Below are 12,097 nucleotides of genomic sequence, written 5' to 3' on the forward strand. Positions count from 1 at the left end.
CGCCATTTTACGTATCACCATTTTATGTATCGCCATTTTTACGAGCAACATTTTTCATCGTACGTCAGAAATGCTAATGCTAAAAACGAGGCTAATAACAATGCTATGTGCGTCTCTTTCATTCACCTTGCCACGTATCGCTTTTTCTCGTATCATCTTACACATCGCCATTTTACGTATCACCATTTTATGTATCGCCATTTTACGAGCAACATTTTTCATCGTACGTCAGAAATGCTAATGCTAAAAACGAGGCTAATAACAATGCTATGTGCGTCTCTTTCATTCAGCTTGTCACGTATCGCTGCTTCTCGTATCATCTTACACATCGCCATTTTACGTATCACCATTTTATGTATCGCCATTTTACGAGCAACATTTTCCATCGTACGTCAGAAATGCTAATGCTAAAAACGAGGCTAATAACAATGCTATGTGCGTCTCTTTCATTCAGCTTGCCACGTATCGCTGCTTCTCGTATCGCCGTTTTGCGAACAGCATTTTCACGTAAATTGTGTTGTTTTTCATTGCGTGACAAAAATGCTAATGCTAAAAACAAGGCGAACATCAACGCAATTTGCTTGGCTTCATTTAGTTGTTTCCTTATTTTTTTTTGGTTTAGCGTTCTATTGTTTATTATTGTTTCAGGTTTCGCCATATGTGTGCGGAAACGTTTCACATTTTTTGACAGTACAAGAACGCGTACTCTGTGGACTGCTAATGCTAAAAACAAGGCTAATAACAAAGCCATGGCTTCTCTTAGTTTCATCGTTTTTCGCGTTTCATGTTTCTGGCGGATTTAAATGAAGGGGATAATTTTTCCCGTTTCATGTTTTTATTCTTTTTTTTTCTTGTTGTTTTACGACAAACTCGATCAACGGAAACAGCTGTTTGTTGACGCTAACGTTAGCTGCCGCATCCTTTTTCGCTGCAACATGTTTGTCTTTAAAGCCTTGAACGCTCCAATTTAAAGCTCGTCTTTTTTTTTTTTTTTAGGGGTCTGTGGTCTTTCTTATTGTTTCTCGTCTTGCTCTTTGTTTAGACATCAATGCTCAGGCCCGCAAGCTGCAGAGGAACCGGGCCAAGGGGGCGCTGACCTTGCCTCGTTCCAGCAACTCGTCCCTGTGCCGCAGCCTCAGCGAGACCAGCCTCAACCAGGTGGGACCTTGACGGGCGTCTTGCCAGCTGTCAATCATCTTGACGTCTCTCTCTCGTGTGCGCGCGCATGAAGTTGGCGGTGGGCGACGAGCCCAAACGTTACTACTCCACCCTTCCCGGGCCGTACCGGGGTCGAGAGGCGTCGTCCGGCGGGCGGCGCAAGGAGGATGCCGCCGGGCAGGGTGGTGTGCGCCACTCCCTCTACCAGTCGCCGCACCTCCTGTTGCTTCAGGGGTACAACAAACAGGTGAGGCGGGACAAAACCAAAGCAGGAAAAGTGGGACGGAAATGATGTTGTTGGACTTGTGTGAGTTTTTCGTTAGAGTCTCAATGTTATTGTAAACAACAAGACAATTTAGGGTCTTCAATTAGATCATCTTCAAAAAATCATTTTGAGTCACTTTTTGAGTGTTCAAGACAAACTTGACATGATTTGCTAACATCAAAGACAATTTAGACTCTTAACACACATGGATTGTTTTTGGGCAGTTTAAAGCAAGGGTTCATCAATTCCGGTCCTCGAGGTCCGGAGTCCTTCAGGTTCGAGATGTTTCCACCTACCAGCACACCTGATACTGAAACTGTTATCAGGCATGCGATGAGCGGATTATATGAATCAGGTGTGTTATCTAAAATCTGAATGACTCCGGACCTCGAGGACCGGAATTGATGAATCCTGGTTTAGAGGATGTGGCCCTCCGACCACACTCTGAAAGGCCCCTTGATTGATAAAAAAATTATTTAAAAAAAATATCTCCTTTTTAAATTATTAATTATTGATTTTTAAATTATTATTTATTTTCTTTTTTCCAATGGCAAATGTGGAAAAAAATTCAGGGAAAAGAAAAAACTATAAACAATTTTAAAACCATATTGGAAAAATACACAAATATGTGAATTCACGGGTGCCGAACTAGTTTTAAGTTGTAATATCATCATTCACCACTAGATGTCAGACATTGTTTAGTTGGGCCACAGCTGTTTGCCCAACTCGGTTTCAGCATGGTAACAACATGGCGTCCATACATGTGACCAGCAGTTGACCAGTCACAGCGGTACTACGCTGTGGCGCATGGACGCCATCTTGTTACCCTGCCGAAACTGAGTTGACCAAATTATCTCGATATGCGGCTCTGAGTTGGCCTTGCAACATTCATTCATTAGGTCTAATTTAGTTGTTGCAGATTTGCAATGATATGCAGGACAAACAGTACCTCAATTATATTAAGTTAAGAGTTGATTTTTATGAAAAAATGCACAAAACGATTGCTGTTCAGCAGTTTTGCATTATTGGAAACATCAAAGACAATTTAGAATCTTCGTTATTGGATCCATTTAAACACGTTTTGTAACCGTCAAAGACAGCAACCAGTCAAAGTTGTGTTGTTGTCAACTTCAAATCCAATGACGGGTCCAGCGTGTGTTTGTCCACATCAGAGACACTCCAATTGTTCTGCGTGCCTGTTCCAGGACTGCCTGGTGTACCTGTTGAACCGCGAGCAGCACACGGTGGGCCAGGAGACGCCGTCGGCCCGTCCCAACATCTGCCTCTTCTCCCCCGACGTCCTGCCGCTTCACTGCCGCCTGCGCCGCGTTCCCGCCCCGCACCGCCAGACCGCGGCGGACGAGCCGGAGCCGGAGCCGGAGCCGGACGCCCCACAGCGCTCGTCCTGCGTGGCGGTGGAACCCGTCCTCGACGCCACCGTGCTTGTCAACTTCTCCCGCTGCGAGCGCTCCACCGCGCTACGCCATGGCGACCTGCTCTCCTTCGGTGCACACTACATCTTCCTGTACAAGGCAAGCTCATAAAGCAGGGTTGCGCGCTAATCGGCGGCGACTCGAATTGAGTAGCCGATTGGCTGTTGAAAACCAACGCCGAATCAGAATTGCCCCCATTCGGGTCAGAACCCATCTTATGCCTTACTGTTGGCCAGCTACAGCTAACGCCTCGCTGTTGGTCAGCTAACGGCCTAACGCCATCCTCGCAATGGGATTATTTGGCCAGCTAATGCCTTGCTGCTGGTTGGCTACAGCTAACATCATTGGAAAACGATCCTTATGTTTTCCGCGTGTTCGTAATGTTGTTTTCAGAATCAGAGTTGAGATCGGTGAACAGTTCCTTCGAAGGTTTTATTTTATTTAGAAATTTCTGGACAGAAGCCCATGTGTGACCAAACTTGCAGTCGCCCTTATACTTTCAGCATCCCAAAAAGCCCCTCCCCTTCCTCTTCCTGTTTTGCTGCCCTTAAGCCCCCTCCCCTTGCTCTGCCCTCTTGAGTCTCAAGACAATAACAAATGGTCAATTGATATGTAAACATTGCCCGGCCACGATCCGGCCCCCCCGCAGCTGATCAACCAGGCGCAAACACAGTTTGCCAGACATCCTGGCACTTTTGTAGACATAATGAAACTTTACAAAGGAATTGATTATGACACATTTTCTCCCCCGAAACAGATGGCTAATTAAGTGATCAAATGTGGAAGGAAGAATCTTCAAACGTTTGGTCACATTATTACAATTGTTATGACTAAATCCAAACAGTTCTTATTAAATTGAAACAGAAGATTCTCTTCACCAGGTAGCGTCGTGCTAGCAACGCAAATATTTGGCCGGCTAATGCCTCGCTGTTGGCAGGCTAACGCCATGCTAGCAATAGAAATGTTTGGCCGCTATCGCTTCGCTGTTGGCTGGCTAACGCCATGCTAGCAACGTCATGCTAAAGTCAGAAATATTTGGTTGGCTAACGCTTCGCAGTTGGCCAGCTAACGCCATCCTAGCAACGAGAATTTTTGGCTGGCTAATGTTAAGTTATTAACATTGTTTTTCAGTTTCAATTTATATTTTAGCCGTTTTGGATTTAGTTATAGCTGTGGAGCTCAATGAATGGGATTGTCTATTGTATCTGTCTCACACTCCTGAGAAAATAAGGGAGTGTATGTGTCTGGTACCTGTCTCTGTCGGAAAGGGAGGCACAGGCTGATTATTGTTTTTCTCTAATCTGATTTATAGCTATGGGAACTTGCAGAAGGGAGGAGAGAGGAATTCTCTTGTTTTTACTGAGTTGTAAACAAATGTATTGTGGGCTGATGGGAGGAGACTTTTCGTATTCACCCACTTTTGAATAAATAATGATGTGCCGGAGAGCCGAGGACACAATCTGATGGAACACGGCTTCAGTGTCGTCAGCTTTTGTCATCAGAAGCTTCTGATAATTATAATACCTTTGCAAAGGGACTTCTTCACCAGGATCTCACCATTCAGTTAATTGAACACGCAAAGAGTACAATACTTAATATTGTCTACTCTAACACTAACGCTTCGCTTTAGCTTGCTAATGTCGTACTATCAACAAACAAAAGAGTTTGCAAACTTTGCCACTGAACCTGAGAGACGAATTAGCTTAGCGCCAGCGTGGATGAGGCTAGTAGCAACATATGCAGGTGTCCTGAATATAGCTTTGATAAAGATAAAGTGCTATACAAGTACACTCCATTTACTGTTTTGATGAAATTGGATTGGATTTGTAGGACTATGAGGTGTTTTTTGGCAAAAGAACATTCAGTAAGTTGATTTGGTCATTTGGTGGCTTATGTGAATACAATTAGCGAAGAATAGTTTGGCATTTTTTTGTTTTAGCATTAGTTTTAGAAATGCTAAAGGTCATGATTTCAATGCGCTTTTTGTCATCGTCGATCCTCCTGGTCCAAGGACCCCACGGGCGCCAAGCCTCTGCCCGCCCAGACCCTGGCACGTCTCCGCAGCCTGGGCCAGCTCTATGACGGCGGGCCGGAGGAGGGCGGCACGTGCAAGGTGTGCGGCTCAGTGCTCAAAGACAGGCCGGCCGCCATGACGGCGCCGGCGCCGGCGCGACGCAGCTTCAGGCCGCACCCCGTCAAACCTCGCGGCGGCGGGACGGGGCCCGGGACGGACGGAGGAAGAGGACAGAAACGGAAGCTGCAGTTGGAGTTCGAGCCGGCTCACGAAGACCAGTTGCTCAACCGCATCATGTCCCTCATTGAACCTGGAGGTAACTTGACGAACAGACGCGTTTTACAGACACAGGAGAGAAACGTTTCAGAGTTTTGCAAACCTCTTTGATGTTTCCTAAAAATGTAAGCAAATTTAGAGTCTTCAATGAAATGGACGTCCATTTTCTTGCAAACATCAAAGAAGATCTCGTCTTCAATGAACCTATCAAAAAAAAAAATCCGAAACATGGAAGACAATTCGGAGTCTTGAGTGAAACTAAGGGCAATTATTAGAATCCTCCATGAACGGAATATGTTTGTGTTAACATCAAAGACATTGTAGTCCTCAAAGAGCCTACCATATGTTGCCATTAAGATCAATGAAAATTTAGAGGCTTCAATAAAATTATTGACTTTTTTTCCGTAAATTAGTCTTCAGTAAACCTAAAGAATGTGTTTCTGTAAATATCAAAGACAAAGTAGTGTTTAATGGCACCTATCATACATTTTCATTAACATCAAAGGCAATTTAGAGTTTTCAATGAGCCCAATGAGAGTTTCCTACTCACTAATGTGTCATTATAAACATTAGAAGACAATCCATACTTTTTTAAAACATCAAAGACACGCCCGATGTGTAAGCGTTTTCATTAACATCAAAGACAATTTAGTATGAAGGACTGCCAAAATTCAAAATAAATAAATAAATGATTACATAAATGACTAAAAGTGAAAATAAAAACGGATATAAAAAAATATAATTCGAAAATTAAATACAAATGTATTTTTTTTAAATTTTATTTCATGTATATTTATTTTTTGGATTTAATTTTCAAATTATATATTTTTATATCCGTTTTTATTTTCACTTTTAGTCATTTATTTATTTTGAATTTTGGCCCTCCATAATTTAGTACTAGATAAATTTCACACCTTTAATGGCATAGAAGGCAGAATAATTGTATGAAAATCAAAGAGAATTGTGTCTTTAACAATGCTAACGTTCACGTTTTCCTAAACATCAAAGGCAATTTAGTCTACCGTGAAGCTGACATACATTTTTTGCGAATATGACTTTTTTTTCCTCAACAACATCAAAGATCATTTGTCCTGTTTGTGTCATTGTTGTCAGGCGACGACCACAAGCTGACGCCGGCGTACCTTTTGTGTTTGTGCATCCAACATTCGGCCTCCACTTTCCCGCCGGGAAGCTTCGGGAAACTGCTGCTCAAGATCGTCCGGCGGATCCAGACCGTGGCCTGGGTCAGTCGCCGGTTGGGCGCACTTCGAAATTCTTGGTCTTTTTTTTTTTTTTGGGTGCTTTCTTTATTAGTTCAAACTCCAACATCCAATTCAAACTGAGCAAAAAAAAGGTCTCAAATCTTTTCCTTCTTTTTTTTCAAATTCTTCTTCTTCTTCGAGATCTTCTCCCTTTCTATTCCATGCTACTTAAGCTCAGCCCGTTTGCTCAGGGGAACCAGAACCACGCATCAGTTTTTGGGTGGACTCACATGTCCCACATTCCTCCTCTGTGATGAGATTCTTTCCACACAAATTCCAATCAAACATTTAACGGACAAACAATATTGGACTTTATGACACAAATCTTCTGCACGGTCTACAATTTGGCATTTACATTAAATAGTATTTGTGTTTTAAAGATAAAAAAAGATATATTTTAAAGGGCAAATGTCTTACATTATGCAGAGTATATTTGAACATTTATATAATATACAATGTTTTATTTTCATTGTATTGTGAAATATTTAGCATTTATTTTTGACAGTTTACAGTAAAAAAAAAAAAACATCTTGTCTTACAATATATAAAATAACTTACTTTTCATTGGACACAATTAAAAACAACAACAAATGTCTTTTTTTAAATTTTATTTCCATGTATATTTATTTTTTGGATTTAATTTTCAAATTATATTTTTTTATATCCGTTTTTATTTTCACTTTTAGTCATTTATTTATTTTGAATTTTGGCCCTCCATAATTTAGTACTAGATAAATTTGTATTGAATAATGAATTTTAATATGAACAATACATGTCGTCGCTGCTATGTGAAAAACACTTATGCCCAATTTTCCCCCATTTTTTTTTTTACTTTTATGTTTTTGGGATAAAACTGAATGCAGATATCCCAAAAACACAAAAATAAAATAATGTAAAAAAAATTACTTAAGTGTTTTTCATATAGCAGCAACAATATTAAAAAAATAAAAATTTATTAATTTTTTTTAATTTCAAATGATTTCTGTAGGCCATAAAAAAAATTCTGTGTAGGAAATATGAGTAAAAAAAAAAGTAATTAACATGATTAACACAAAATAAATATTTATAAAAAAAAATGTATGGATATATCATGTTTCAAGTTTGAGACACTCAAGCAAAATGAAGGTGGTGTTTTTTTTCCCTGGTCAAGTGTCTCCTTGCTTAAACTTTAATGAGACCTTATGTGTGTATTTGCGTGTGTGTGTGCGTGTGTGTGTGTGTGTGTATGTGCGCGCACTTTGCAGGAGAAGACAAAGGAGTTAGCGCAGAAGCAAGCTCAGCAGTGAGTATCGTTTTCCGTCTCGGGTATAAAAAAAGTGTGTGCGAGCCTGCTTGCTTATGTGTGTGTGTGATTTTGTCTTTGCTACAGTGTGGGGACCATACACGCGTGTTTTTCCAGGTTTAACTACCATTGGGTTATGGTTGAGGTTAGGGTAAGGAATGGGGGTAGGCGATCATTTTTGATGGTTGGGGTTAGGGGGCGGGGCTAGGAAATGCTTCATGTCAATGAGATGGCCCCACGATGATACAAAGACAAGTGTGTGTGTGTGTGTGTGTGTGTGTGTGTGTGTGTGTGTCGTTGCATGTTTAAATGATTATGTGTATGTGACCAATCTAGACCAATTCAAACCCGGTAGAACCTTGACAGGCTCCTTGTCAGCTGTCAATCATCTTGACATCTCCCGTGTGTGTGCGTGCGTGTGTGTGTGTGTGCGCGCGTGTGTGTGTGTGTGCGCGCGTGTGTGTGTGCGCATGCTGCAGCCAGGACCCGGCATCGCTATCGCTGCTCAACATCTCGGACCTGATCCCGGACTTGCAGACCATCTTCTTCTGGATGTCCAACTCCATCGAGATCCTTTACTTCATTCAGCAGAGGGCGCCGTCGTACACGCACAACATGGAGACGATGCAAGGTATTCGCGTGCACACACACACACACACACACACACACACACACGCACACACACACACACACACGCACACTTGCATGCACACACTTTATCTTTGATGTTCAAGAAAACGTGCTTGATAATTCAAAAATCGACCTTGTCTTTGATATTTACAAAGACGTCTAAGTTCACCGATGACTCAAAAGTGAGGTTGACGTTTAGGAAAAAGAAAGATGCACATCTTTGATGTCCCTTTACACCTGAGTGTTAAAAATTTTTTTTGCTGACGACTCAAATTTTTCTTTGATATTGGGGAAAACATGTTTTATAAATAAAATGACTACCTTGTCATTGATGTTTCAAAAATGCCTAGGTTAATTGATGACTCAAAGTCTCTTTGATGTTTAGGAAAAAAATTACATCAAGTTTGTTGAAGACTAAAATCTTTGATGCGTACAATATTTATTTGTCAAAGGTGCACGTCTTTGATGTTCCCTATAACGAGTTGTGTTGAAGACTCTTTGATGTTTCCAAAATGCTTAAATTAACTCATAGTGTCTTTGATGTTTCAGGGAAAATATTAGGTTGGTCGAAGACTAAATTATCTTTGATGTTCACAATTGAAGGTGCGAGTCTTTGATGTTCCCTAAAACACGTTAGTTGTTTTGAAAACTCAAACTCTAAATTGTCTTTGATGTTCATGAAACGTACATAAGTTCATTCAAAATCGGAGGCAAATTCCTTCCTCTAATAAAGATTCAGATTCTGACTCAAGAGACTACCTTGTCTTTGATGTTTACAAAAACATTGGTTTGCTAAAGCAAAATTATCTTTCCTGCTCCGTAAAACATGCACACACTTGACTTTGATATTCAGGAAAAGTTAGGTTCGATGACTCAAGTTGAATTTGATGTTTAGGAAAAGTCCGCTGAGTAAATAAATAGTGTTTGCTTGTAAAATGTCGACGTTTTCTTGGGTCGCAGGCTCGAAGGAGTCGCTGCTGTCAGCGACCATCTCGGCCAACGAGGAGGCCATGAGCATCTTGGAGGAAGTCATCATGTACACATTCCAGCAGTGCGTCTACTATATCACCAAGGTGTGTATGTGCACAACAGCAAAGACACACTTCACGTACGTGATGGGTTTCTGTAAAACATCAAAGACAACTCAGTCCTAATCTAACATGACGTACATGTTTTAGTAAGAACCAAACACAATTTGGAATCTTGACATAACACGCTATTTAATCAAAGCTAACCTACATGTGTTCATAAACATCAAAGGCGATTCAGTTTTCAACAAATCAAATCAGGTTTTTTTTTTGTTAACCTCAGAAGCATTTTTTTTGTTTTAGGTAACATGTACAATAAAAAGATCTAGGTTTTTATACTCGTTACATTATGCAGAGTATATTTGAACATTTATATAATATACAAAGTTTTATTTTCATTGTATTGTGAAATATTTAGCATTTATTTTTGACAGTTTACAGTAAAAAAACAAAAAACATCTTGTCTTACAATATATAAAATAACTTACTTTTCATTGGACACAATTAAAAACAATAATATGAACAATACATGTTGTCGCTGCTATGTGAAAAACACTTATGCCCAATTTCCCCCATTTTTTTTTTACTTTTATGTTTTTGGGATAAAACTGAATGCATCAGTTTTTTTTTTTGTTAACCTCAGAAGCATTTTTTTTGTTTTAGGTAACATCAAAGACTACGTAGTGTTTGTTTTTGTTAACGACACAAACGAGGTATCTTGTCGTTAACCTGCCATACATGTTTTAGAGAACATCAAAGACCATTCAGAGTCTTTCGTGAACCCGAGTGTTTTTGCAAAAACGGAGACAGTTTAGAGTCTTCAATAAACATGCTGTACTTAGTTTTCATGAGCATCAAACCGAAGTTTAGTCTTCAAGTAATCATGAACATCAAAGACACTGGAGAGTTTGAGTAACTAAAGACAATATTTGTGTTTCATTAAACATCAAAGACAGTTCTGAATTTTCAACTAATCTAGTAAATTTACGGTATTCAAATGAGCCTGTACACGTTTTTTCCTTCACCTCAAAGACAGATTAATCTTCAATTAACCTGACATCGATTTTTAAACATCAAAGACAATTTAGTCTTCAGTGAAGCTAATGTGAGCGTTTTGAGTTTTTCTTAAACAGTTGAAGGAAAACATTCCGTCTGTTTTCTTGTACGCATCGGTTACAATTACAAGTTGTCAATGAATGTGTTTTTGGACAATTGTGTGTTTTGACGAGATCCTGAGCAGAAATTAGGATTAACCGTCCGATGTCACCCGCGCGTTTTGCGAGTGCAGGCTCTGTACGTGGTCCTGCCGGGTCTCCTGGACTGCAACCCGTTCCCGGTGGACAGCTCGGAGCCATGCTGGAAAGGAGGCGTCGGGTTTCCAGAGCCGGTCCGCAGGGTCCTCCAGGTAAATCCATGACATCATCAAACGGTTAACTTCACTGTTGACGGCAGTTAGGAGAAAAAAAATGCTTTAAATGGCTTCCTTATTATGCAACATTTACATTTTTTTCTCTGTAAATTGAAATGATGTACATTTTTATGACTTATTTTTTATTGTCCAATATATATTTTTAAAAATAGTTATTGTTACTTGATTCTGATGCGTATTTGAAATAAAATAAAATAAAAATACTTTATATTATTTTAATCATGATTAACTCATTCACTGCCATCAAAAAATAATTTTAACTATTTCTATTAGTTTGACTTTTTTCTACTTTTGGTAACAAGAGTATAAAAACCTAGATTTTTTTATTGTACATTTAGAAGACATATACATTTTTTGATTAATCGTGAGTTAACTATTGAAGTCATGCGATTAATTATGATTAAACATTTTAATCGCCTGACGCCCCTAATTTTTAATAATCATCTCATCAAGCAAATTTAATTTTTTAATTGTAATTCATCGCATGACTTCACGAGTTAACTCATGATTAATCACAAATTTTATATCTGTTCTAAATGTACAATAAAACAAATTCTCTAGGTTTTCATACTCTTGTTAATAAAAGTTGAAAAAAATTTAAACTAATGAATTTTTGACGTTTATAGCCGTCAATGGCAGTGAATGAGTTAAATGTCCAAAGTTTTAATTAAATACAAATGAAAATACTTTCAATGTAAATAAAATGACTTGATTATTATCAAGGAGTATTTACATAGCTTTTATCATATTTGTGTTTATTATTTGTATTTATTTGTTTTTATTTCCTTTTCTTTTGCTCGGCATTATAAAAAAAGAAGAAGATCTTATTAAAGGCACCTAAAATTAATCAAGTAAAATAATTAATTAAATGAATTTTTTAAAACACAAATAAAATCATCCAAACAAAAATAAATCGCAAAACATTTTCATAATGAATAAATGAATTATTATTAATAGGCATTTAAAATGCAATACATAAATATGAAAAAAAGCATACGTCAAAATACGAACAAATAAAATACGTTTTTTATCTCCCGCTGGATTGCGACGATTCGATTGCAGGAGATCTTGAAATTGCGTTTGGATGTGTGTGCGTGCTCGCGCAGGTGTTGCAGAGCGCTCAGGAGCTGCTGCAGGGCTACCAGGTCCACCCGGAGATCCAGGCGCAGATGTTCGCCTACCTCTTCTTCTTCTCCAACGTGTCGCTCTTCAACCAGCTGATGGACAAAGGTAAATGGGAGCACGGGGGGAGGGGGGGGCAGGGGGGGGGCCAGGGGGGCTCTCACCTCCGCCAGACCTTCCCCGAGGAGGCACGCAGCT

The 12,097-nt window shown here is 39.5% G+C and overlaps 1 protein-coding gene across 4 annotated transcripts in view; it reads left to right on the forward strand.

Annotated features, from left to right (window-relative positions):
- radil (Ras association and DIL domains) overlaps positions 1-12,097 on the forward strand; it is a 30,718-nt gene that overhangs the window by 8,627 nt on the left and 9,994 nt on the right. For all 4 annotated transcript variants that reach the window (XM_086083269.1, XM_086083268.1, XM_086083271.1 and 1 more), the window contains 10 exons: positions 1,043-1,158; positions 1,232-1,405; positions 2,629-2,955; positions 4,868-5,186; positions 6,260-6,390; positions 7,653-7,690; positions 8,170-8,321; positions 9,281-9,393; positions 10,637-10,753; positions 11,884-12,007. In XM_086083269.1, coding sequence (XP_085939395.1) covers positions 1,043-1,158; positions 1,232-1,405; positions 2,629-2,955; positions 4,868-5,186; positions 6,260-6,390; positions 7,653-7,690; positions 8,170-8,321; positions 9,281-9,393; positions 10,637-10,753; positions 11,884-12,007 — 1,611 coding nt within the window. The remainder of the gene's footprint in view (positions 1-1,042; positions 1,159-1,231; positions 1,406-2,628; positions 2,956-4,867; positions 5,187-6,259; positions 6,391-7,652; positions 7,691-8,169; positions 8,322-9,280; positions 9,394-10,636; positions 10,754-11,883; positions 12,008-12,097) is intronic.

This window comes from Leptonotus elevatus, chromosome 8 (genome assembly GCF_054856555.1).
Source record: "Leptonotus elevatus isolate MCC_2025b chromosome 8, RoL_Lele_1.0, whole genome shotgun sequence".
Classification (NCBI taxonomy): Eukaryota; Metazoa; Chordata; class Actinopteri; order Syngnathiformes; family Syngnathidae; genus Leptonotus; species Leptonotus elevatus.